The following is a 27,500-nucleotide window of genomic DNA, read 5'->3' as shown; positions in this document are numbered from 1 at the left end:
ACGCTTGAGGGTTTGAACCTCCCACCAACAACTGGAAATACCTTTTTTTGATTCCTGCGAGGTCAGTAGAGGTCAATAAAGGGTGGGGGCCAATGGAAGTACTCATTTGGATAATCCAGAAAGTTTTACATCTGATCTGTTTATTAGTTGTGGGGTTTTTTTGTGATCCAAAATTCCACCATTGGATGATCGGTGCCTTTTCTGCCATTCCTCCATGTTTTGTTGTCTGACAACCGGAGTTTGTTCGTCAGCTGCAAGAAGCACAAGGATCGAACGATCGAACGATCGAACGATCGAACGATCGAACGATCGAACGAATGAACGATCGAACGAATGAACGAACAAATGGACGAACGGACGAACGGACGTCAACATTCATGCAGGCTTCTGTTGTCCAAGTTGCAGTGTGTGGAGCGTGGGCTGAGGTCGGTGCTCTGTCGGCTGCTTTTCAGAACAGAAGGTGAACACGATCCCTGTTGGCATGAGACATAAAAAACATTTTTAAAAATCGTGAGAGATGAGGCTTTTTCTCTAAATACTGCAAACATCTGGGGCGAAGCGCCGAGAACAGGAAGTGAGCCGTTCACACGTCAACACAGACCAATATTTTCCTCACTGTACATGAAATATTTCAGAGGCTGCAGCTGCAGCGTGTGCGTGTGTGTGCGCGTGTGTGTGTGTGTGTTCGTGTGTGTGTTTGCGAGGCCGCAGTCTGCTGTGAATTAGTGAAAGTGGCTGGGCAGATATCAACATCTGGCTCAGGCGGCCGGCTGTGTGCCGTGCAGAGGAGAACGTGTGCACACAGTGAAGGACTTCGCGGATGGTTCCAAGGTCCATAAATTATTCAGTGTCACACACCTGCACTGAAGTGTCCTCGGCAAACCGCACGGACGCTCGGCTGCTTCCCTGCCCCCGACCGTTTGACTATACTCGCCACTCTGCAGAGGGACACCAGCCGCAGAAACACACGGCCGTGGTCTCAACGCGTCGCTACTTTTAACAAATTCAATTTTGGAAAATCAGTCAGTTACCATGGTGACCACGTCATTACATACAATTATATAATTGTACGTAAAGACGTAGTCACCATGGCACGGAGAGGGAAGCCAATGCTGAAGTGCCTAAAAGCCTGCATTCTCTGGAATGACCAGCAGAGGGAGACTCCACTGTTATGTAATATTTATCTTTAATAGTTTGGTGGGAGTGGAGGCGTTTGGCGCGCAGGGCGAGACGTGAGGAGAAGGTGATGTGACAACCACGGGAAGTTAGTTACTGTGGCGCCGCCGTTGATTTCACCGGATTACGGACGCCGTGGACAGTCGGAGGTGCAGCTGTGACTCGCAGCTCGCGGAGGGAAATTGACTTTTTCCTCTACCTTCCTCTGCTGCACTTTAAAACCCCCTTTGGTTAAGAGAAGAGAAGAGATAAGATACAATACATATTCATTTGTTACAGCAGCAGTCAAGGCAAAGAGGGAAGAGGCAGAAAATATTACAAAAGATGGCAAAATATACAATTTAAAGAAAAAGACAGTAAAAAGCTATGTACATTTTGAACAGAGTGCAAAGTGTTGTCCTGGTGAAAGGAGCTGAAATGTGCAGTGGTTTGGATTCAAAGTAAAAAATAAGTAATGAATAAATAAATATACATTTAAATAGATATTGCACAGGATGCTACAACTGCACCGTTTTTGTGGAGTATAGATAAATATATAAAGTCTGTTTTAACTCGGTCAAATACTTGAATACGTCACTCTTCTATTTTTGTCTTATTTTGCTATTCTGTTTGTTTTTTAAACGTTTTCATCACGCCTCTGTTCCTCATTGCAAATTCATGAAATTTATAATAGTGACGCCTCTGTTTCTGTCTTTATTGAGCCTTTTATTTATTATATAATATAGTCATTTATTGGTTTGTGTGTAGATGTATGAGTTGGGTATTTGAGTATTGAGTAAAAATACTTTGTCTTGAATCGTGTGTATGTGAAAAATGCCACACAACTATAGTGTATCTGAAGTTTAAAAATTAGACTTATAGAGCCTTAAATAAATCCTTAAAACAGTCTCAATTATATTTACACCCTTGAATCAAACGGCATCGAAAACGTTCTGTCCTGAAACAACTTGTACTGTAGTTACAGTCGACGCCATAGAAGAGATGATGAGGTCGGGGATTCGATTTGAGAGCGGATGTAAATATGAGAGAGGATCAGCGTTGGAAAATATATGGGACCACTAAAGGGTTATTAAACCGTTTATGGTCACATCATCTTTAACATTTCAGATTTCAGCTAGGTTACTTCTCTCTCATCACCTTGCGGCGGAGTGAAGTTACGAAAGCTCGGATAACAACTCTTTTCAAACTTCATTAAATCCGCCGTTTCCCCCAGAAGACCTGACTCGATTGAACTTTCGCCATCGGTGCGACGGCGGATATGACATGAGTGTTGAGCGGGTGTGTGCGGCTTCACCTGCGCTTCGGCCTGCGCCTTCTCTCTCCAGAGGCATGATTAGAAAGCGATACGGTGACATCGTTTGAAATTGAGACGGTCCCTCGGGGGAACGGACGTTTGTGACGGGGACGGAGGTCGTTGGCTGATGCGGAGCTGAGGCACTCGTCTCGATGGAGGCGAGACGGCAGGAGCGTGGACGTAGATGAGACAGAGGCCGGAAACTGGGCGCAGCATGAGATGATGATGATGATGATGATGATGATGGTGATGATGATGATGATGATGATGATGAGCAGCAGGGGGCGATGTCCATGCTGGATTGCGATAGGCTGGACGGGCATAAAGGAAGATGTTGCTAAACGATGACACAGTCGCCCCCTATTCTCTTCCCGATTGGTTCTCGTGGGCCACGGATGGACGACCAGCGGTGAAAGGCAAAGCGTCGCCAGCACTTCCTGTCGGTATCAGATCCACCTCGTCGCCGTCGCCGCCAAGAAGAGAGAATCCCCGCTGGTACTTCCCCCCCTCCCCCCCCGCCTCTGTTGATCCTCGTTCATAGTATTTTTCCGTAACCAAGCAACCGACTGCGGAGTACACCTGCTTCCTGTTGACACCGACACGCGCGACTAGTGTACGAGGATCAGGTCAGGTGACGCGTGCGTCAGTGTGGACGGGGATCAACGCTGATTCGGAGAAAAAAAAAGAAGGAAAAGAAATAGTCCAAAAAATGTCCGCAGACTTTCGTGAACTTTCTTTCTGGGAAGAGCAAAAGAACCTCCCCTACGCCGGACTCAGGATTCGTCTGTGGCGGCTCCCAAACCCTCGTTTTCAGCACGGTGCACGTCACCCGTCCTCTCCGGGGAGCGGCCCAGCATCAAGCAGCCCGATGGCTGGTTTACCGGAAAACTTCTCCTGTCGAGCAGTTTGGGGTTGGACTTCCCTGTTTAGCTCATTAATAGCAGGAGGCAGATCTCTGGGGGCCCGACGTGACACACTGAGATCTGCGTCCCATCTGTGGCGTACAGTTCGTCTCAGCTGCACCGCGTGTGTGTGTGTGTGCGCGCGTGTGTGTGTGTGAGTGTGCGCGTGTGTGCGTGTGTGCGCGTGTGTGCGTGTGTGTGTGTTCCCCGTCTGTGCCGTCCCAGTCACTGCTGTCGGTTCGTGCACGTGGCCTAGTTTGTTGTTTGCCGACGCTGAAAGAAGATGTTCCCCTCCGTCGCTCTCACACACACTCAGTCTTGTTACGCTGCTTGAAAAGCTCACGGGAAGTCTGCGTCGCGCGCAATCCCCGCGCACGTATGAGATATATATATAGAGGAGCACGCGCACGTGTCTCTCTCTTCATCATCTCTGGATCCCAATCTGTTCCCCTCTCTCTTCCGCTCGCTGTGATTTTTCTTTTTCTCTTTCCACCTCATCATACTTAGAAAAACCTCATCCTCCCCATCAGCTGTGGAGCAGCGGTAACTTCAGGGTACAGGGGAAAATCTCTCCGTGTCAAACACACACGCACACGCACACACACACACACACACACACAAGCACACACACACACACACAATCCATCTGCTGGAGTGTTGAGTGCACTCGAGACTTTGCCTGTGTGTGCCTGTGGGCATCGAGGAGGAGGATGTTAAAATGACGAGCCTCATGTCTTAATTAGGATGAGATCTGTTACTGAGGCATGATCACACACACACACACACACACACACACACACACACACTTCATGCTATCATGTACAGAGAAACTCGTTTGTAGGATTGCAGGATTTAACCCCTGACAGGCATCTCATGTTTATTGTCTCCCTCCCTGTCTCTTTTCAAACGCACAACATACGAAACACATACAACGTGAAACCATTTGAATGACACGTGCACACACTGTACACGCGAGCACATAAAACACACACACACACACACACACACACACACACACACACACAGACACAGACATAGCTCACACATGAGGGATTCCCATTGATTTTCTTTCATGAGCTTATTGATGAAACACACAGCTGTGTGTGTGTGTGTGTGTGTGTGTGTGTGTGTGTGTGTGTGTGTGTGTATAATATGTTTCTCAGGCAGTTGATGCATAAAACATGAGCAAAATGCATCATAATGGGCTTTGGTCCTGGACTGTTTACAGGAAGAGGGAAATCCATTAAAAGGCTTGAGGGGGAAATTGTGTTTTTTGCTCTATATTTCTTCTTGCATGTCACATTTTATCGTGCTTTCATTTCAACTTGAAGCCGTCAAGTTGAAACCGGCGAGGATTCCACCGCGGCAGATGTCGTGCCCTCCGACCTCCGACAGATGACGGAGTGATGAAAAGACTTAATCCCGTCAGTTTAAAGTTGTTGGTGTCCAAAGTTTAGTGTCACGTTTCGGATGTTGGTTCGTGTTGAGGCAGGTTGCGTTGCCAGAATCGAGGGGAATCCCAAGAGACAAAGTCGCGGTCGAGGATCAAGTTGGACGAGTGTCGTACGGCGTAGTATGGTCTCAAAGAATCTGGCGCTGAGAGCAGAGACGCTGACGAGTTGATCAGGAAACAGACACACACACACACACACACACACACACACACACACACACTGACAGGCACTAATCAATAGGAGTCTGATGTCACAATGAAGTTACGGTAGCGTCGTCATTGACGACGGCATGTGAGCACCTGACAGTGTGAAGAGTGTGGCTGTGCGGGGTCATAACACTCCAGCACACACACACACACACACACACACACACACACACACACACACACACACGGGGCTCCGTCAGAGATTATCATCAGTATCATCATTGCGTCTTTTCCACTTCAGAAGTCTCAAAGCGGGGCCGTATCATTACTCTAATTGAAACCCCGTGGAGTTGCTGTAATTGCCGAAATGAAAACCCCCTCATGTTCAACACACACACACACACACGCATTTTGAATACGCTTCTTCTTCTGTCCATTGAAATTGGAATCGAGAGTCAGAGTCGAGAACACAGAGTTGGCTCGCGTCGCATTCATCAAGAGATGGAAAGAAACCGCGCTCACACAAGTCGGCTTATTTGTTCACGAGTGCATGTGAACAAGTGTGTGGATTCGATTTTCCTGTTCGGGTTGGGTGTCCTTATTTTCTGAGTTTGGCGCACATAATTGATGAGCCGCATGTATGTTCAACGTGCTGCAACTCCACAGTGGCGTCAACGACCAATGTGGAACTCTCGTGCCAGAGTTCTGTACGTCCATTAACCGCCGCTGCCCGAAACCAAGAGTCTCTGTTCTCGCTGAAAGTCGCTCGCTGAATAATTCACAGCCATTAAGTTTGTGTCCAACGTCCTTTTCAATTTGGGCTCCGGTGGAAACTGCGGAGCAACAATTAAATATTGAAACAAAGCTTTTGAAGTCGCACTATGAATTGAATTATCCTGTCGGGTAAACACACACACACACACACACACACACACACACATTAACACACACACACTGAGATTATTGCACACAACTACAAATCCATTATTCCTTTCTCTCATGGCTCCGCCCTCTCACAACCATGATCATACACACACACACACACACACACACACACACACACACACGTAAAGGCCACAGGCTAAGTGGTGTGACTGGCCCAACAGATGTGATTCATTTATCAGACTATTGACCCGATCCGCTGGATAAACAAAATGCCAATTCCAGCCGGATAGAGCAAAGCTAATCCCTGTGTGTTCAGTGTGTGTGTGTGTGTGTGTGTGTGTGTGTGTGTGTGTGTGTGTGTGTGTGTGTGTTTGCCTCCAAGACTTCTCTCCTCTGTCTCTTCTTTTCTCTGGAGGACTCTCAGCTTCGTGACAGCCTCGCTCGAAGGAGGAATAAATAAATAGGTGAATAAAAAATATATATATAAAAAATGTCTCATCATGAGGCGACGCGACGGATCCAAAAGTTTGCGGGAGACTGAAACTTTTCTGGAAAACATATAGGAAAAAGAGGAAAAACCACAACTACAGTATGCTTGGTCGATCTGTTGTTTCTAATAAATCCGCCTCATGTGATCACAGTCAGACGTTTCAGGGATTACAGGACGGTCCAGATCTATATTCGGCTTTACCGGGATTATACATAACCTGGAAGATACGGCATAAACATTAGAACATTCGAAAAATTCTGCCTCTTCTCATGGACACGACCATAGAAAAGGGTTTTTTCTCCCAACGTCTGGTCTAAGCACAGGGCAGGACGGAGCGAGAGCTCGGCGGGCTTTCCGTCAGTCGCGTTGGAACAGATGACAAACTGACGAGGCCCGAGACGACGACAGAGTGACAGCGATGACAATGGACAAATGAAGGAGAGAGACGCGGAGCGAGAGAGAGAGAGGGAGGGAGGGAGACAGACAGTGTGTCATTGAGAGAAAAACAGTGACAGTGGTGTTAATAATGGAGAGCGAGTGCGTGACAGTGACGGAGCGACGACGGCAGACAGAGACAGACGAGAAACCGTCCTGCCGCCGTGAGGCGCGTGTCCTCGCTGCTGAGTATGAGAGCGATCAGCGTGTGTGTGTGTGTGTGTGTGTGTCAGCCTTAACAGGAGAGTGAGCAATTCAGGATGAATACACCCTTCCCCTCAGTGCTCCTCCGAAAAATCGACTGCACTCCCCAGTAGCTAAATGTAAGCGATAAAACATTTGTCATATGATGCTGTTAAAATCCGATTTTAAAAAAACCTCAGATATTTAATAAAATAAAAGCTGTGTTGGCCGAGCGGTAGTTAGCATTTGCAATATCTTTGGGCTAACATGGCTGTAGGTGAGCGAAGAGACAAACTATACGGCTGATTATAAAGATGGACGGACATGACGGCTCCCAAAAGTGAGGCCGAATCCTCTTGACCGCCCCCTAGTGGTTGGCTGCAGGTTAGGTCATAAACCCCGCCCCCCCTCCATGTTAGCAGATGGGACATGGACCAAACTAAAAGAATTTGGAAGTAGACGTTAAAGATGGTTTCTGTCATTGTAGGTAGTTCTCATCACGTTGATGTATGTTCATATTTCTGATAGTTATTTCATGAAGCCATCTGTCAAAACGAGGCTGGTATGATTGAGAGCTGGGGCCATGGGTTGAGAGCGTTCATGGGCGGGGCCTCGATGCGGCGGCTCCACTCCACAGTCAATCCTGACTGACTCTGGCTTAAAACGGCGGCACGGGCACAAGATGGCGGCGCCCGTGCACAAGATATTTTAGCTCATCGCGTTTGCTCAGAGGGAGGACGTGGAGACGAGTCGTCCATCTTGATTTCCAGTCTGTTGGCTGGTATCAATCGCACCAACCATGAACACTTGAACACAGGATGCTGTGCGTCTTGGGAGTCACACGTGGCTGACTGAGGCCCCGACTAATCAAAACCACTGTACAGACAATGTACGTCATAATGTACCTAAATACAATGAATTCATTCTTATGAATGTTTCAAGGACTATAACTCTGCAAGATCATTTTATGATCATTTTTATGTGTTATGCTTTTAACCCGTGATAATCCTCTGGATTGGCAAACTATATCTGAGGCAACAGCTGCGACGACAGCGCAGCTCTACGGATAGAGACGGCGACACTGACCGCAGGGAGACCGAGCGTCTCGTACGAGGCCTCGGGGAGCGTGACCATGTCCCGCTCATAGAGTCGACTTGGACTGCTCCAAGGTCGATTCACCGCAGAGCGCACGAGAAAGAAAGTGGTGGGATCTCGTTGTGACCTCGAGACGTGCGCTCACAAAGAGACTTCACGCAGACGGAGACGCAGACGGAGGCGATCGAGAGGCCAGACCTCGTCCCCCCTGTCTGGTTCCCTGTTCTCCGCTCAGAGCGGCCCGTGGCCTCAGCTCCCCCTCCTCACGCACTCGTCCTCGGGACACAGACGAGCGCGGGGAAATGTGCTGATTTGCCTTCGGGCCGGAGGGTTTTTCTTTATTCTCTCGCTTCCCGCTCAGCAATTTGCATCCATATTTTATACGTAAGACACACGGTGGCTGATTGTAATTATTAGCAGTACACTGACTTCAATGATGAAGGGAAACTTGCACTTTGACAACATTGTTTTAGAAGAAGAGGAAGACGCAGGTTCAAACTTTGTTGTGTAAAAATATTGAAAATACTCATCCCAAAACTTTTTTTTAATAACGAAATCAACGTTAAACTGCAGAGTTATATTTTATACACAATACTGTCCAACATAGAGACTCTAAAAACTCTGACCTCTGACCTTTATATATCCTCGACCTTGTCTATCAAATTGTATTCACTGACGATTCTTCACTATTCTGCAAGTGACACACGTACACTTTACTTCTTTCCTTTATCATATAAGTTTTTATCTCCAGTTTTTATCCTTCATATTTCCTCTTTCTAATCTTTATGTTTGAACACTAGTCATTTCTCAACTCACTACATCGAATTTCACAACACGTACGAGTCCTCATGTTCACATCCTTTGAATATGAGGACTCGATCGTGTAAGTGTGTGTGTATATATGAATGAATATAACACTTCCTGTCAGTGTTTCACAAAAATCTCTGACGAGAATGAATTCCCCTCGTGAGGAAATACTTTGTTCAACTCGTGTCAATGTTTTCTCCCGTGTGCAGCACAACATTTTACGACACCGAAAACAATGATTTCAATATTTTAACATCAGTTCCATAAACACCGCTCTTCTACGCAGCTGAAAGCAGAGAGTGCAGATATGCACAGGGCGATACAAACCCCGGAGTTAAAAGTACAATCTTGTCTTGTTTTAAAATGCACGGGTCGAACTGAAATGCGTCTCACTTTACGTTTCAGTGCTTTACGTTTTCGTCCTGTACTCGGTGACTTACAGTGACAGCGGCAGGAGAAGGAGAAGCTCAGAGGTCTGTTGTTTTCTGCGTGCACCGGTGCAGTCATGAGGAACATTAACGTCAACGCCGCCTGGTACGGCGAGGAGCCGTGGACGTGCTCAATCAGGCCCTGACGCTAACGTCATGCTGCCGTCACGGGACGGGCAGACGTTGACGGCGGAGGGGACGGGGGGCAGATGAGGGCATTTCGTTTTCGTTTGGGAACTATGAAGAATTAAAAAGGTTTTTTGAGGGGCTGCACGGTGCTGGAGTGGTTTGCACTTTCGCCTCAAAGCAAGAAGGTTCTGGGTTCGAGTCCCGGTTCAAACCAACCAGGGCCTTTCTGTGTGGAGTTTGCATGTTCTCCCCGTGTGTGCGTGGGTTCTCTCCGGGTTCTCCGGCTTCCTCCCACAGTCCAGAGACATGCAGAATGGGGTCAGGTCCATTGGAGACATTCACGTTCGTCTCTGTATGTGGCCCTGTGATAGGCTGGCGACCTGTCCAGGGTGAACCCCTCCATTAGCCCAATGTCAGCTGGAATTGGCTCCAGGCCCCCCACGACCCTTAAATGGATAAAGCGGTAGACGATGGATGGATGGATATTGTCCTTTGAAGGAATGATGAAAGAGTTTGCTGACCCTAAAAGAATGTGAAACGAATCTCTCCCGTTGCAGCCGTTCTCATCTATTTCCCCTCTTCTCCGCAGTGATCTGCAGCTTCCGGGGCTCGGTGACGCAGGGTTTGGCTCTGGAGGTCGGAGAGACGGTTCAGATTCTGGAGAAGTGTGAAGGTAAGACCAGAGTGTTCAAAAGAGATATGACATTAATACATTACGGCAGATAGATATATATCGATTTAGGGACGGGACGATACCGATCCTGCAGCCTCGAGTATCTGCTGATACCGATCAGATATTAATCTGATATCAATCTTGTCCCCAATCGTAAAATAAAATATTAATACATCATACTCAACTGTAAGACAGATAATCAACTCCCTGTAAGGAAGACACACACACATAGCCAGCAACATGAGCGACTTATGGAATACTGCTGTTTTTATTTCTCACGGAACTTTTGGCAGAATTCTTTATGGTCAGCACCGTTCAAAGAAGCAAAAAAACAAATTGAACTGTAAACTGTATATTAAATAATTATAAATTAACATACAAACAAATATGATGCCGTAGTAAATAAGCATTTATTTGGTATGTTTACTGTAATGTATCAGATCGGATTCATTTCCTGCGCGCAAATCATTTATTTTCTTATTTCACCATCTATATATTTGGTTGTATTTGTGTTTTTCTTTTTATCTATAGTTATTTATAATAAAGTTTAATCAAACCTCAATTACATTTCTTTGTCATGAGGGTTTGATGACAACATCTAAGGAAGGATTAACAATTGCTTTTTCAATGTCGGCCGATATATATATATATATATATATATATGGGATTATTTTTTACACCCTAATATCGATATTGACATCGGCCCACAGAAGTTCATATCGGTCCGACTCCAGTTTTAAACTGTCAAGCAAATAAAATCGCAAAAATCATATTACAAACAAGAAAAGACGGCGACATTTAAACCTTTTAACTGCCCAGAGGGTCACTGCGAGCAAGCAGGGTCATCTTTGCGAAATGGAAGCCTCATTTTTTAATGTTCATTTAATTTTTTTTACATACACAACTTACTGTTTTGATTCCATGGATCCCCAGTGGAATTTTAAACATATCTAGTACCTTTCGTCATCTGAAAAGACAAGAGACTCCTGCATTTTTCCACATTTTGTTCTTTAGTGGCAGTAGCTCTTTGCCCACAGAGAATCCGGATGGAAAAAGCTTTCAATGCTGCCGTGGCTGTTATCGCAAATGCACACAGTGACAAAAAAACTAAGTAGCACTCATCGCCGCTCGCATCCATAGGTCTCTGGGATAATGAGTTGCAAATAGCCTGTAATAGCCTGGACCCGAGCCCAAGTTATTAGCCAGCGTTGCTCCCATCGCTGTTCCCACTCGCCGGGTCGCGGAGATGTGCGGCTTAAGCCCAGGATGTGTGCGAGGCCCGAGGAGTGTCGTCTTTCAACGGTAATGAGTGAGCGTGTGCTCCATTAGCCTCAAGACCTCGGCTGCGAAGGCCGCTGCCATCGATCGTGTGCCAGGGGCTGACGGGGCCTTCCTCTCCCCCCCCCCCACCATCTTGTCATCCACCAACATCTTCGTTTTTCCTGCGTGGCGTCCTTGTATTCACGTGCATTTTACTTGTTGCTATGACAATCAATAGGCTGATAGTTGGCATCAGCCTGGTTTTTAATCAACATTTGCACCGTAAACTAAAAAGTATATATAGTATATATAAGTAAATCAGGGACACGTGTCAAGAAAGAACTTATTCAATTTTGGGAATAACTGAATGAATCTTGAATGATGAAAAGAGATCGGGGCATATTAGGGGACTGATGAGTTTTGTGCAATTCGTTAAGGCCTGATTGAATTTAAGGGGACTGGTGGGCCTTATATGCACTGACTGCCACGTTTGCCTGTAGATTTTACTGAGCTCACACTTCAGGGTGAACAGTGTGTGTGTGTGTGTGTGTGTGTGTGTGTGTGTGTGTGTGTGTGTGTGTGTGTGCTGCCAATTCAGCTGCTGCAGAAACACTGCAGAGCGTTTTGCCTAGAAAAGCACACTGACTGTTCCAGACGCTGGTAAACTCTTCCCAGAAATTGTCCCTCCCAACCTTCTCTGTCTGCACTAATGCTAAAGTATCCTCCCCAGACGGACGCTCAGTGGCTCTAATGACGGCGATATGGAGACGGCTGCCGGGCTGCAGGAATGCAATCCCCCAGGGTCCGTCCTCGAAATATAGATTACGGCCATAGCACTTGAGGAAAAGCATTAGACTTCGATTAAGGGGCACGGCGGCGGTTTTAAAGTGCGAGAGTTTGACTCTCAGCACCGTCAGCGTTGCTGGAGTGCCCGTAGTCACGGCTAAGAGGAGCCACTCGTCAGTTTTCTGAGGGCTGCAACAAATCGTCCACGGCAAGCTGCTGCCACCGAGGATGTCCGGGTAGATTTTTAAACATGCAGGTCATGCAAGAGATCACCTGATACGAGATAGGTCAGATAGGTCATACAGTAGATATCGTTCTTTATTTGGTTTTATTTATCATATTACAACACTATCCTGTAAAAGGTAACATTTGCTAGGAGGTGGTTGAATGCTCACATTAGCTATTGACTAATCATAGCTAATGAGCTTTGAAATATGAAATATGCTGATTGCAACTGTTCATTGTCTCTTTAGTTGCGGATCAGTCAGTGCAATTATAATTGTTTGTCAGATGCCTCATGTATGACTTGCGAGCTAACAGCATTCAAGCTTCCCCACCCTTAGCATGACATCAGAGGAAAATGGCCGCCGTGTGAATATGGCTTATCCACTTCAAGATGTCAGAATATTTCCGACAACCGCTGAAAGGGAGAAATATTGAAAAGTGGCTGGCAGTTTGGCAACAGTGTGGATCACTCAAGTGTCTTTTACTTGTTGCTATGACAACCAATAAAGTAACCATGGTGCTAGTTGGCAATGTTTTTGTTGACCTGGTTTTCAATCAACATTTGCACCATAAACTATAAAGTATATATAGTATATATAAGTAAATCAGGACGACGTGACGGCTTCAAAAACTGAGGTCTAGACATCTGGATCGCCCCCTGGTGGTGGCCTGCAGCTGTATGTCATAAACCCCGCCCCCGCCATGTTAGCAGATGGGACATGGACCAAGATAAAATAACAAATCAAAGTACGAAGTATGTGAAATTCAATTTTCCTAAAGGTTGTTTATTGTCACACTGATAGATTTTCAAGTGTTCAGGTTTCTGACAACTTTTTTTAAATTTACTTAATGCTAGATGCTAATGCTATAAAACAAGCCGAGAGTGACTCGTGATTGGTCGAACGCACGTATCTGCGGCACCAACTCCACGATCGCTATTGATCAGACTCTGGCACCTAATGACGCCAAGAGAGCAAGAGCTTAACTATTGAACAATGGGAGGAAGTGGAGACACGTGACGTCGTCCATCTTCATATACAGACTACGTAGCTCACTCCAGACCTGTGCATTGGCTGTATGGAGTGAACCCATGGTGCTGTGTTCAAACTTCTTCTGAGAATCCCATTTGGCCGATCTGACGGCTTAATGGAAACCTGCATTTATTGAATAACGCTTAACTATTCTTGAGGACTTGAGTCTGAGCCTCCATCAACTCCACAAGGGTGTCCCCTCGAACTCTGCCGCCCACTTAGAAAAATGATGTGCAGCGATTATTATTGTGATAACGGTGCAAATGATTATTCTAATAATCGCTCCGCGAGTCGCTTTGGGCCGCCGGGAGGCGAGCCGATTACTCTTCCTCAGAGAAAGGCTGCGTGACAGTGGACAAATTAGGCACATGTACAAACACACACCTGCGTGCACACGGAGGAATCTCACACACACACACACACACACAACACCTGCTCTTTCAATTACACACATAGGATATATAATAATAATAATAATAATAATAAACACATGCACACTCCCACAATCCAAATCCACCAAATGAAGCGTTTATCCCTTTCTTTCAGCCCTTGTGACTAGCAGAAGCGGTGAACAGACTCGGCTACAGAACACACACACACACACACACACACACGCACACACACACACACACGCACACATGCCCATCCTCATTTCAACCCTCACAAATAGGCCCAGGCGCTGCTGGTCCAGGCCCAGTCTGATTACCATATAGATGAGAGGCTGGGGAGTAAACACAGCCGTCTTAACGAGAGTGATAAATGAATCCTGATTGGTTATTAATTACCCAGGTCAATTAAGCCCCCATCTCCATATTCATGTCAGATCACGGAGAACTTGCCGAGAAAAAAGGATCCCCTGATTTTACGGGAAAAGTTACGGTGAAAGTTTCCGTGCATCCTCTTTCCGTGCGGTGTCGCCGGAACATTGTCTTTCAAAATGTTATGATCAGGGAACAGGTTTTGTGCGGCGATCAGGGGAAATTGAATATTTTACTGTATTTCCGCCTCTGAAGAGACAAATGTCGTCCATGCGATAGTGTCAGAGTCGCGTCGTCTCCGGTGAAAGGATAATAAATTGTCTCCCTTGCGGAGAAGGTCAAAGTAATAACACGCATCGTTTGGATATAAACGTCTCTTTTGCCTCAGCCTGTCACTGACAGACTGCGGCCGCACAATCGGAGACCGAGACGCAATCTGTTTCGCCTCCACTGGGATGGAGACGAATGATGTCCCCGCGGTCTGGGAGGACGCCTGGGCTCGCTGCTGTACACACTCGGTGCCTTCGTCGTTTTCGGGGGCTGTCAAGGTTTTTGCGTCAGAGGCGTCTGACGAATGCGCGCCCATGTGGAAAGAACTGCGACCCCCCCCCCCCCCCCCACCGAAATGTTCGGTACTGTCGTATCGACCGTGCCCTTGACTGACAGGGGGAAAGACAAATGCTTTCGACAACTGATTTGTGAGAGCACTGGATTTTCCTCTACTGAAGTTTTCATCATTTAAAAAGCTTTTTCCTTTTGCTCTTATTCATTGAAAATAAACAGGTTAGTTTTGGATGGAGGGAGCCGCTTGACAAGCAGTGATGGAGTTGCATCTCATTAGGTGCTTTCAGACACGCACTCAGGTCCGGACATTTCCCGGAACTTTTCGTAGCAGCCCCCTAAATTAAAATTTCTGGAAAATGTCAGCAGGAAAACTTGTATTTGAGGACCGCGAAACAAAAACTCTGCTTTGAGCAGCGGGAGGGTCGTCACGTCACGTCCTGCCTCCCGCCGCTCCACACAGACGCCACGGAATGCTCCGGATTCCTGCCGTCGTGAACGCGTCTGACGCGGACAAATCTCAAAACCCTGGAGATCGTCCGGACCCACTTTTCCGGACATTTTCCGGACTTCGCGTCTGAAAAACCGTTTTAGTCTCACACCAAACGCACATTGTTCTTGAATCCCTCCTCTTCCTTTTCATTTTTAACATCACTCTTCCTCGTCGGGAAGTATTTTCTTTAACTATAAGCGGCCGACTGCGGCGTGGGCGACCTGCTTCCTGTTGACCCCACTTGACCTTTGTACCTGAACGGTCACTCGATGTGTTTTCAGTGTAGATCGTAGCACAGATGGAGATTGTATTAAAAATGCTGTGGGACAAAGTTTCTGTGGGAGATGACTTGTTCAGGTGAATTCAGGTTCATTGTTATTATTTTTTATTATTTTATTTTCTCATTATTCTTATCGAACCAGTGTTTTAACGTAGGTTTGAACCCAAATCGTGACGACTTCACTGGCGGCTGCAGTATTTCTGAACTTCATGTTTTAAAATATATAGATATATTTTTCTTTCTCTGTGACGCGGCTGTTTGTTCCGCTCAGCGATGTGATGCTTTAGCGATTGAAAATCTCCGCAAAGATGTTTTTGTTGGGAAAAAGGCCCCTTGCACAATCCGCTGCTGACTCACAGCCGTTTTCAACTGCTCTCTCCGAAATCTCTGTGCCGCCCGAGTCACCGACGCTTTGTGTTTCCTTTTCAGGATGGTACCGGGGGTTTTCAACGAGGAAGCCAAACGTCAAGGTAAGGCTCACTCTGTCCCTCATGACACTTTATCTCTTCCTCGTAAACTCCTTGCTCTTCATTTCTCCATTTTGCCTTTTCGTTCCTCGCACATCTTCTTGGATGACTCTCCGTCGTCTCTCCCTGTTGCGGTGATGTTGAGGAGCGGGTTGTTCATGCGGTCCAACGTGAAGGAGACGTGTGAATAACTTGTAAAACTGACTCCTCCCCGCCCCCCCCGGGATCCTCGAGCTTCTCTCCGTCTGTTTATCTTTGCACTTCACACAGCGATCAGAAGGAACATCCACTAAGCTTGTAAGTGATATGAGGAGCGTTTTGGACCATCTGACGATTTTAAGTGAAGAGCAAAAACATGTTTTCAAATAACCATGAAAGGAAAAGTGTACGTGCCAAAGTAAATTGCGACATGAGAAGACTGTCCTGTGGAAGAATATATACGATACGTACAATAACAACCCGTGAGGTCATGACCTCGCCTGTTCGGAAGGTTTGAGACATTAGTCTGTCGGGGTTGATCATGAATTAAGCTTATTTCAAGAAATGTATGTCTGACCGTGCAGCGTATTTTTGTGAAGGTCATGAGGACGCTCGGATTTTTCCAGAGATGTTTGTTGCCTTTTTTTGCGATTGGATTCCCAGGGGCTGATAGTGTTATCTCCAAATGTAAAAGTACATCGCCCACACTGCTGTAATTCATACATGAATTCATCTTCAAGTGCTGGGGGGGGGGGGGGGGGGGGGGGGGGGGGCTCAGATTATGCCGCTTTATGACTTTTGTCGACGCCGGACACCAGAGAGAGAACGACTTGCATCAACAGTCTCTGGTGTAATATAACCGAGGGCTTATGTCACTCATTGGTCTCATGACGTGCCGTTAATGTGAATGTGGCCACAGTTGCAGAAAGTCGCAGTAACAAAGTGACACGATGTCGATCTGTCCTGTACGAACACGCCCCCCCCCCCCCCCCCCCCCACACACACACTTCTGAAAGTGTTTCCGTTATCTCAGAATGAGCCTTTATATCTTCCTCAGGAGCGGGTCCTCGCCCACAGAGTCCGCCGTGTTTCCGCAGTCGTCCGGAATCGGACCAATCAAACGCTGGCTCTGCAGAGAACATGTTTGCGGTACTGTACCGTCTGAGTTTCAGGCCACCACCACACAAGATCGGCCTTGTGTGGTGGAATAGTATCTCTGAGTATGTGCGGTTTGGCCTGGTAGAAGTCCAGGGCTGTTGGCGGAGGGATGTGCTCGGCCCCTGCGCCACTCTAGTTTCCGTACGAAAAGAGGAACGGGCAGTCGCACGTTAGGCTTTGACCTGGTTTTGTGAAGTATCGTGTATCGCGATGAGCCATTCAGCGGACTCCTACATGACTCACACAAGCAGCTTCTGTCTTTTTGTTTTTAAGCACCGTGTCTGGATCAGCAGCCAACAGGCTCGTGGATTCACAGTCTTAACGGAAGAGAAGGAGCTCTTTTGTGTCTGGTCCGGCTCCGTCCCTCTCTTCCGCCGCGGACCAGCCTCCCGTCTCATTCTTCCGCCGCCGCTCCGCGGGTCCGTAAGGAGCTTTACCGCAGAGCGTCACTATATCGGGACAGCAGCGTTTCCTGGAGCTGGTTGTTTTGGATCCCAGCTCTCTGCGTGTTCTGTGTTCTAGATCGGCGAAGCATTAACACAACGGAGATAATCCGCTTGGTGGGTTTTTTGCCTACTGGTCTATTCTGCATTTCATCTCGGGCAGAGACGCTGTGGGGACGTGAGGCTTTAAATAACAACAGAAACACCTCGGGTTTGGTTCGGAGGTTGTTTTTTTTTTAACTACGCCAGGAGTCCATTGGCGGTTTCGACGACCCCGCTTGTCTTCAACCGGCGAGCTCCGTCTGCTGTCACTGGTTTGACCGGGAGACCCCTGGTGGCGGAAGGTCACCTGATGTGCCTCTCGACTTTTGACTTTGGAATGCGATGATGTGTGATTGTGCGTGCTGGTGTGTGGCCGTGTGAGAGGGAAAGACACTCCCGTTCCCCATGAGTTTTATAAACTAGACTATTATCTTGTAAATGAAAACATTTTTAACCGCATGATATCAATTTCTAACACAAAAGTCAAAAAGGGGATTGTGTCCGTACAGGCCTTGATGAGGACGATGTGAAACGCGCGTGTGTGTGTGTGTGTGCGTGTGCGTGTGTGTGTGTGTGTGTGTGTGTGTATGTGTGTGTGTGAGTGTGTGTGTGAGAGTGTGTGTGTGTGTGTGTGAGTGTGTGTGTGTGTGTGAGTGTGTGTGTGTGTGTGAGTGTGTGTGTGTGTGTGTGTGTGCGCTTAGACATTTTGTTCCTAAACCTCCTGCATCATCTCAGCTGCTCCATCTTTTCTTGAACTCTTTCCTGTCTGAAATTACAATATTTCTCATATTTCTTTCTCGTTCTATCTTTTTTCCCACTCTTTCTTCCCTCTCCTCCCGTGCTTCCTTCTCTCGTCTCACCCAAACTGTACTTTTTCCTTTTATGTCTCTATTGTCTCACATTTCTGCAGCACGAGTTTCATCACATGGCCGTGTTCTGATGAACCAATTCTCTTTCTCCCTCATGCGTCTCAATCGGCCCTCTCACGTGCTACGGCACATGTACAGTAAACGATATGCGTTCACGTCCTTCCCTCGGTGTGTTTGCAGATGTGAATGCTTCCCTTCCCCTTCACTCAGCCCGATCCTGTCAGTTCCGCCCTCATCGCCTGGTTCCTCCACAACAGGCTCGCTGGTCTGACTCGTCTCTGATTCAGCGGCAGAGTATGGAGAGAGTGAACTTTTTTGTTTTAAGCTTCATCAGCATTCCGATTGCCCCTCGACCCCGAGGGGACACGGCGAGGGCGGCTCAATGACAGCAGTGTTCCCTCCAGCTCCGGTCGGCTGTCAGAGAGCCACGGCTTTTCCGAACCGGCCGTACGCACGAGTTCGTATGTGTCTGACCCAGTTCAAACTGAATCTGAATATGATGGGCTCCGTGAAGAGAGGACCTGTTGCACAGCCTCGCTGCGGGAGCGCGAGACAATAGGTAGACCGACGTACTTTCACAAGAAGAGCCATTTCAATTTCTGTCCAATACAAATGATGCATCGAGTCATTTACTTTTTTTCCGAGGGGTAGAAAACAAAAGCAAAAGAATGAAAATATGAGAACAATTGTATTCACTGACGCAAAAAAAAAGTGATTCTTACTTGCTGTAATAACTGACAACCAGCTTTTCATTTCCTGAGTGTGCAGACTTTTCAAAAAAAAGTCTGTCTGTGTTAATAGAAGTTTTAGCCTTTTGTTCCGACGTAGATGTGAAAGACTTTCGCATGAATCAGTCTGAGGGACTCTTTGGATACCGTCCATTTCTTTTCCTTCTTACACATTATTTATATATATCTGAATGAACCTGCTGCCAAGGGCGCTGCTCTTAAGTGCAGACTCTTGACGGACATCTCTCATCAGTCCCACTCTCAGCTGGGGAAGTTCGGCGAACAAAGGTCGTCGTAGGTGTGCGGCAATCCGTCCGACCCCGACCTTTAGATGTAATGCACAAGTCCCTCTCCAGAGCGGAAGCGGCAGCGGCTGCACAGATAGAGAGCATGCCCTGGAGACACTGTGCGTGTGTGTGTGTGTGTGTGTGCGTGTGTGTGTGTGTGTGTGTGTGTGTGTGTGTGTGTGTGTGTGTGTGTGTGTGTGTGTGTCACTGATGCATCTCTCACAGCAGGACAGAATAATACACACCCGTCAGCCAACTGCTCCGGTTTGCTCAGACCTTAGTGGAGATGTGTCAAGCTTTAAAAGAGCTTCCATGTTTTTTCCAAACACGCGCTGGGAAACATTAAAGAGAGACGTTCTCCATTTTCAATAAAACATATGGAAATGTGCCTTTTAATGTTTGAAGATGTTCCGTCTGCGCTCGATATTTGAGCCTCTGAAGTACTCGGCTCCCGAGACAGTTCCAGAAATAAAACATACCTCACGCTTATACTGCGGGCAACATTTTCGGCTTCCTGGGTTTTGCACTTGATATGGTTTGTTTGTCTGCAGTATGTGCAAAACTATTTCTTACATCATAAGTCAGTCACCAGGTGTTTTCAGAGGGTGAATGGAAGTAAAGGAAAATAGTAGTGACTTTCATACAACCGTATGTTTTACAGCTATTGATGCAGGTGACTTAAGATCATTTTATTTCTCTGAGGGGGAGTTATCTACGGTCATCTTTTAAAGAATGAAGAACTAATTCCAATTAGGACTTTTATGATTGAGGAAATGAAAAAAACATCCTGGGTCTGTAAAATCTCACGGAAACAAAGACACCGTTTATCTCGGTGTGGACTTTTCCACCGGAGTCTCTCTGTCACATCAGACTGTACTTTATTGCATCTAGGTTAAAAAAGGGGTCAAGGTTCCCTGAAAGGAAGCCCTTCAAAAGGTCCTCGCGCATCACAGGAAGGAAACTACGGACATCGAGATGAAGCTGGGGAGACGGAAAGAAGTGAGATAAAGAAGTGAGATAAAGAAGTGAGATATAGCGTGCGGCCGCTCTGACCGGGTGTTATCACACTGCGACGTGCAGCTCCTCGCCACAGCCACAAGCAGCAGGTATAAAAGGCCTCCGCCTGCCGGGAGCGGTGTGCGGAGATCACACCTGGCACAACACGAAGACGGCCCAGACTGCCGCGGCCATGTGTGTGTGTGTGTGTGTGTGTGGGTGTGTGTGGGTGTGTGTGTGTGTGTGTGTGTGTGACTTGGTAAGGTACAGAGGATTTACATTTAGAAGCGTTCTCTCTCACACATTTGACTTCAGTTCGGTCAGGGGAAGGGGGTAATATTCAGGAGTAAATATTGAAAAAACAATAGGTTGTATACGTCTGGCATTTTGACACGGACGCCGCGGAGTGTAAAACAACACTGGCGCCGAACATCTGCACAGAGATTCACCTGCACTGGTTTGTTGTCGGAGAGCAGTTGTGCAGTTTGTTCCGTGAGGGAGAACCCTCTTATGAGAAACAGCCAACGCACAATAATTTATGAGTGTAAAAATTCAAAATGTCAATATGTAGCGGAGGCGGAGGTCCCTCGGCCTCCGATTGCCGCAGTGAGCACAACGGAATAATCGCGCGGTCGAGGATGATGCTCATATTCGGCAATTTCTTGCACGTTCTCCCGACTACTGTGTTGACTCGAATTCATAATGAGACACAACAGAGCGTGTGTGTGTGTGTGTGTGTGTGTGTGTGTGTGTGTGTGTGTTATGTGTGTGTTATGTGTGTTTGTGCGTGTGTGTCTGTGTGTGTGTGTTGTGTGTGTGTGTGTGTGTGTGTGTGTGTGTGTTGTGTGTCTGTGTGTGTGTTATGTGTGTGTGTGTGTGTGTGTGTGTGCTATGACAGGAACATAAAGTTTGAGTCTGCAAACGGTCTCGCGGAAAAAGTGAGCGTGAGCGAAGGCAGAACAACGAGTCCTCCAACTCATACGACGAACTGTGTCGCATGTGGTAGGAACGAGCATATCCACGTTTCCTAAAATAGCGCCTCTACCTGTAACAGGTGGTGCGGTGTTGCAGGCACGCCTCAGAGCAATGTCGGCCTTTATTTGCTTTACCAACGCGAGGTTATGGGCTTGTGGACGTAAAGGTTCAGGTGAGGGTTAGTGGACATGGCGGAGAATCCTCATGATTACTTTACAGACTATAGGCAAATGCGCATAAATGCACAAACTTGACGGACTTACCAGGCCCACCGCTGACCTCTAGTGGTCGCGTACATAACTACCGCTGGAGGCCTGCGGTCTTTAAAATGGCCGTATACGTCGTAATACGACGGGCTCGGGACGAAATGTGAGAAGTAAAACAGAAGTGAAGAACAGAAAATAACTTTTAAACCTTCCATGAAATTCAAACAGATTTTTTTTTTGTCGGGGCGATCGGATTAAAGTTGGAGGTGGTTTCACCACTTGAAAGTTCTCGTGTAAGTGCACCAGAGACGCATGGAGGACACACTATGATCCGATTGGCCGATTGGTCACGGACACATTGTGACCACATCCAAAAAGTGCAATTGCTCCACCGATCGACACACTGGGCCTCACTTGCTGCGAGGCCAAAGTGCTAACCGCTACGCCACCGCCGTTGATCACCCGGCGTGAACAGAATCAGGATAAAATCAGACCTATATCACGATCCGGCTCCGGAGCCATTGTGGGCTTCTCCCTTTGTGGAGCACAACAGCGCGGTGTCCCAGACCGTCATTGTTGAAGACTCAAGCAACGACAAAAGACGAAGCCGCACAGGCGCCGTGATCACTGTTATTTCACCATCCAGGCCGAGTCGGAGCCCCCGTGTGAAATTACAGCCCGGCGCGCGTTACCACCCGACACGGAGCTTTTATGCGGCGAATTACACAGTCCCTTCTGCTTCCATCCAGCAGCGACGATGAGCGCAGCGGAAAACAACAGATGGGCTCAGAATAGAACGGAGCGGAGGAGGGAAGACGGGCGTCGGGCGCGAGGAGATAAACTGCGCGAGGACCAGGAAGCCGAGCCGAAGCTTCCTGCTCCTGCCGTCAGCTTGCGGACGGAGCTGACTGTGGGATTACAACGAGCGAGGGGCCGGTGCGATGAGAGCGAGACAAAAGAAGGTTTAATTACTGCACGGCGGGAAAAGAAAAGGCGGGCAGGAGGCGGAGACAGAGAGGGAATATCAGGGACAAGAGAAAAGCAAAAGATGATGTTTGACTTTTTTTTTTAAACGACGTGAGTAAACTACATCGAGTTGATGCCGCGTTGGAACACTTCATTTCCATTCAGCACTCAACTCGCCGAGCTCCGCGAGTGACGAGCCAACAGATCCCCCCTCGCGGCCCCGCCGCCGCCGCCGCCGCCAACGGGTGGCGTCGGGATGAGTGAGCTGAGAGGGAAAAAGGTGAAGGCGGACACGTTCGGCGCGTCGGAGCGCGATGCAATCTGCCAATGTCTTCACCTCCGCCGCCAAACCCGCGTGCAGCGGCCGATCGCCGCCTGCTCCGACGGACGTTGATATGAGCTCAGAAGCGATCCGAAGTCAATGTGTCGAACTTTTAAAGTGTCATTTTTTTGGAAACATGATACGGTTTTAATTCTCTGCGCCCACCGTCTTCACGAGTAGGAACCAGTGGGAGGACAAGCAGCTCTGACGTCGCCCTGTTCTCCCACTTTTTCCGGCACTTTAAACTTAAAACTGGGGTTTTAGGTTCAGCAACAATCTCCGGCGATGGAAAGCAACTCAAGTGTTCTGCTTCTTTGTCTGCCACTTCTTGGCTTCTGCTGACGTTAGCATGCTAACCAGTTAGCCCCCGGGCCCGTCGCGTCGCTCTCCGATAGCGAGACATTTAAACGCAACAGTGGTTGAAGCTCTTGGCGAGCGGATGAATTTAATCAGATGTCGGGAAAATATTTCTTTTTTAATTAAAAGCAAACATTAGCATGTTAACTGTTTTTCATGATCTAAGACCACAGTTACAGTCGGTCAAGCTTAAAGTAATTCATTCAAAGAATATATTTTCTACATTTTTTTTTATTTCACTTCTTTGAATTAACAATATATTTAAAGATCTGAGGCATCACTTCGCTCGGTCACCTTGAATCGAAAAAGTTGGTCGTCCTTTTACAACCATCATCTGTTTGAATTAGTGTTTGTTGGAGAATTCTATGTTTTCTTATGGTTTAACAGCTTTTTAGAAGCTTTTCTTCTCACTTGCAGTGTCGAACACTGAATACTCCTCTGCGCAGCATGAAAATGAAATATGGACATAGAAAGAGTGGAGCCGCGGTCCACGCGGTTAGAGGAGTCGGACCGTCCATTAAAACAGACGGAGTGGACGTTGAATAATTTACAGGCGCAGTGAAAAGGAAGAGCTGCATTAAACTTTAGAGACCGGAACTCTTGTCTGCTCCTCGTCTTTCCATCTTCACCTAAATATAATGGACTCGTCTGAACTCACCGCTGTAACGGACCCGGAGACGTCAGAAGAGAGAGACGAACCACATGAGCAGAAAAGTCCGTGACACAACGAGCCAATCATCTGCTGTACCGACATTAAGGGAAACCTTCCACATTTGAAGTAGAAGTACATCGTCATCCGGACTCCTGCAAGAACATTTTCGTATCCTCATCCTAAATTTCCCCTCCATTCGTTCGTAGGGTGGGTTGGCACGAACATGACACGTCAGATTCAGCAAACGCTTCTTACTTCGTTGCAAATGACCTGGCATGGATCTGTGTGTACTTCAGTGAACGACCATTAGCATAGCAACATTAGCATAATTAATACCGCAACAATCCTATATAAGCTTTCTGTCCCTTGTTTTTGTCACTTTGTTTAAATTTTTCAGGGGCATTTCATGCACGTGAATAGTTTCCTGTCCCAGTTATTTGGGGGCATCACTTCCCATGTATTTGGTCCATTTCCGCCAGTTCTTCTCATGGATTTGTCCTTTGAGATTTAGTTGGTGCCTCAGCCTTTCCATTGAACAAGTAAGCCGGATGATCTCGAACCAGAGTTGCTTCTTCGGCGCCCTGCCCCATTTCACTCATGACAATGGCGTCGGAGAGTAGAATGAAGAACATTACGTTAGTCTGGAAATTGAAGTTCTGCTTCCAAAATATCCAGAAATGATTTTTTTTTTAGAAGGATCAGCAGTGGAATTGTGAAAGTGACGGACTAAAGCAGAGGTGTTGAGTCACCTGTGGGTCAGAAAATGGTTTGAAAGGAAAATGGCTTTAAAAAAAATTTATATATATATAATATGCAGCATGCAGCAATAATTTGGCGCGCCTTCTCCGTAGCGCAGCCGTCAGCTGTGTCACGGCACATCCAGCTTGGCTTTCACTGCACCGACTGCGCGCTCTGCCATGGCACGAGTGCTCACGTGAGACAACGGTGCATTTAAGGTAAAATGGTCTGTAAATTGTTTGCATGATGAAAATTCACAACTGACAAGTAACTTGTGCAAGATGCACGACTGCACTGTTTTGCAGCACAAACGAGTTGTGGCCATCGCGCAATGACTTGAGCAGGTTCATAAATACATTTAGAATAATCCCTTAAATCAAGATCTATGCATTTTTTCCCAGGAAATCCATGAAAATGTATGTGTAATAATAAATATATATTTATGTTGAAGGAAGTTCTAAAACACTTCTGGATCATCCAAAATGTTACAGATTTTTTTTCTTGGTCTTGCATAATCCTGCTGACAAACTAACAAACGGACCGGGGTGAAAACATAACCTCCCTATGACACAATTGAACACAAAAAGTTAACAGGATAGATTAATGAATTTGTGACATTTCATAGCCAAAAGGTCAAACGTCCACGTGGCTCTGACATCGTAACGTTTTCATAAAAACACCTCTGTGGTCGTCACACGGCGCCGCACCTCGGGTACGGAACCCGAGCTCGTGACCATGTTCCCCGCAGCTTGACTGGTTGGCGCTGATCCCCCTAGTCTCTTGTCTCCTCCGTCCTCTCGTTCTCTGTAAGGAGATGACCTTTTCTTAAGTGGCCCGGCGCTTCAACACCATCAGCTAAATTAGGAACACCGCAACACGATGATGACCTCCTGTAGCCTCGTGGAGGAGCCTGAGGCGTCCTGAAAGCACTGACCTGTTAACAGCCATCCACTGTCGCAGCGGGGACAGGAACAACATGTACTGCGCGCGCGTGTGTGTGTGTGTGTGTGTTTCATACTACCTGGTCCACATGTGACGTCCCCATCATCACAGCAGCTGCTCTTTTACATATTTGCTTATCGTCAGTTCAGCTTCGTTCATCGTTGGACTCGTGTGTGTTTGTTGTCGACTCCCCCCTCGTCTTTCTGAGCATTCGCACACATTTTTAACAGGTTTAGTATAAAACTGGGAACCATTGGTATTAAAGAAGTGATTGAACACTGGCGTCTACAGCACACGAGTCGTAGACCACAAGCTGTGCTTATTGTCGGGTAAATCACGACTTTTGACAGTTATGCAGAAGCCGAGGAGGAGGATGATGATGATGATGATGATGATATCCACGGCCTCGGGAATATGTGTTAATATCTGTTTCCACTGTGGGGGTTTTTTTGCTACGCTGTGTGGTTGTTGTCAAATTTCTGCCACACTTGGCATCATCCACCTCAGCGGAGAAGTGGCAGTGAAAAAGTGAGACATCTAACACACAGCCGCGGCGTGGACTGGCCCGGCTACAAGTGACGGCGATGTGACAACAGTGAGGATTCTCGTCGAAGCAGTAAAAAGCACCGGAGTAAACAGCGGCGTCAACAATGGCCGCGTTCCATTCAGTGTCCCACTGTGAGAACAGTACCAGAGGCCTTGAAGAAGCCTTAAGCCTTTGTCTCATCCTAAAAATATATTCGCTCCAGTAACAGAGGAAGGTGTCGTCCCGTCCCCCCCCCACTGTGTTTTATTATGCAGCGTTTGACCCCAAAAGGTCCTGTGACAGACGTAGAGCACATCTCTGTCGACAGGAGAAGAGGCTGACATGTCCCTGAAAAAGACAGCAGGGTTATTATGCACAACATGCACAGGGTGGCTTTCGTTCCAAACCGCTGCAGGCCGGGCTTTCAGAGTACAGGCAGGACACACACACACACACGCACACACACACATGCTGGCCCAAGTGGATACAGTACGTACAGTGTCATGCAGACTGACTGACAAAAAGGGAACACAAATAGAATAATAAAACTCACATAAACACACAGTAATCCATGTAGAGGAGTGAACACAAGGATGTTTTCATACATGAACAAAACACGAAAAGACACTCACACACACACATCCAGTCCAAAAATAGGCCCCCTCTGCTCCTCTTCTCCTCACTGACACATGTTGTCGAGTATGAATATGAATGAATTCCCTCCAGTAGAACGTTTTCATGCAGCAACTGCAGCTACATTTTGTTCATTCTATAACTCTTTTTCTTTGTTTTCTATCCTCCCTTCCTTATCCTCGGGAATACGTACCGTAGTTTGCACATAATCCTGTTGACAAAGCAAACCAACCAACCAACCAATCAACGGGGATTAGAACTTATTATGACACTAGTAAATGCAAAATGACTAACAGGATAGATTAATGAATTACTGACATATTATATCCCAACCAATCAACCAACCAACCAAACAACCAACCAATCAAACGACCAACAAACCAACCGACCAAACAACCAACCAACAACCAACCAACCAAACGACCCTACTCAACCAACCAATCAAACGATCAACCGACCAACCAAACGACCGAACAACCAACCAACCAATCAAACAATCGACCGACCAACTGACCGACCAACCAAATGACTGACCAAGCAACCAACCAATCAAACAATCAACCGACCAACAAACCAAACGACCGACTAACCAACCAACCAATCAAACAATCAACCGACCAACAGACCGACCAACCAAACGACCGACCAACCAACCAACCGACCAACAACCAACCAACCAAACAACCCTACTCAACCAACCAATCAACGATCAACCGACCAACC

At 47.0% G+C, this 27,500-nt stretch overlaps 1 protein-coding gene across 5 annotated transcripts in view; it reads left to right on the top strand.

Annotated features, from left to right (window-relative positions):
* The window catches only part of LOC118308895 (dedicator of cytokinesis protein 3-like), a 157,820-nt gene that overhangs the window by 52,743 nt on the left and 77,577 nt on the right, over nt 1–27,500 (top strand). For all 5 annotated transcript variants that reach the window (XM_035630331.2, XM_035630328.2, XM_035630329.2 and 2 more), the window contains exons 2-3: nt 10,014–10,097; nt 15,921–15,961. In XM_035630331.2, the coding sequence (XP_035486224.2) occupies nt 10,014–10,097; nt 15,921–15,961 (125 nt within the window). The remainder of the gene's footprint in view (nt 1–10,013; nt 10,098–15,920; nt 15,962–27,500) is intronic.

This window comes from Scophthalmus maximus, chromosome 6 (genome assembly GCF_022379125.1).
Source record: "Scophthalmus maximus strain ysfricsl-2021 chromosome 6, ASM2237912v1, whole genome shotgun sequence".
Lineage (NCBI taxonomy): Eukaryota > Metazoa > Chordata > Actinopteri > Pleuronectiformes > Scophthalmidae > Scophthalmus > Scophthalmus maximus.
The sequence above is the reverse complement of the archived record's forward strand: the minus strand, read 5'-3'. Positions and strand labels throughout refer to the sequence as shown.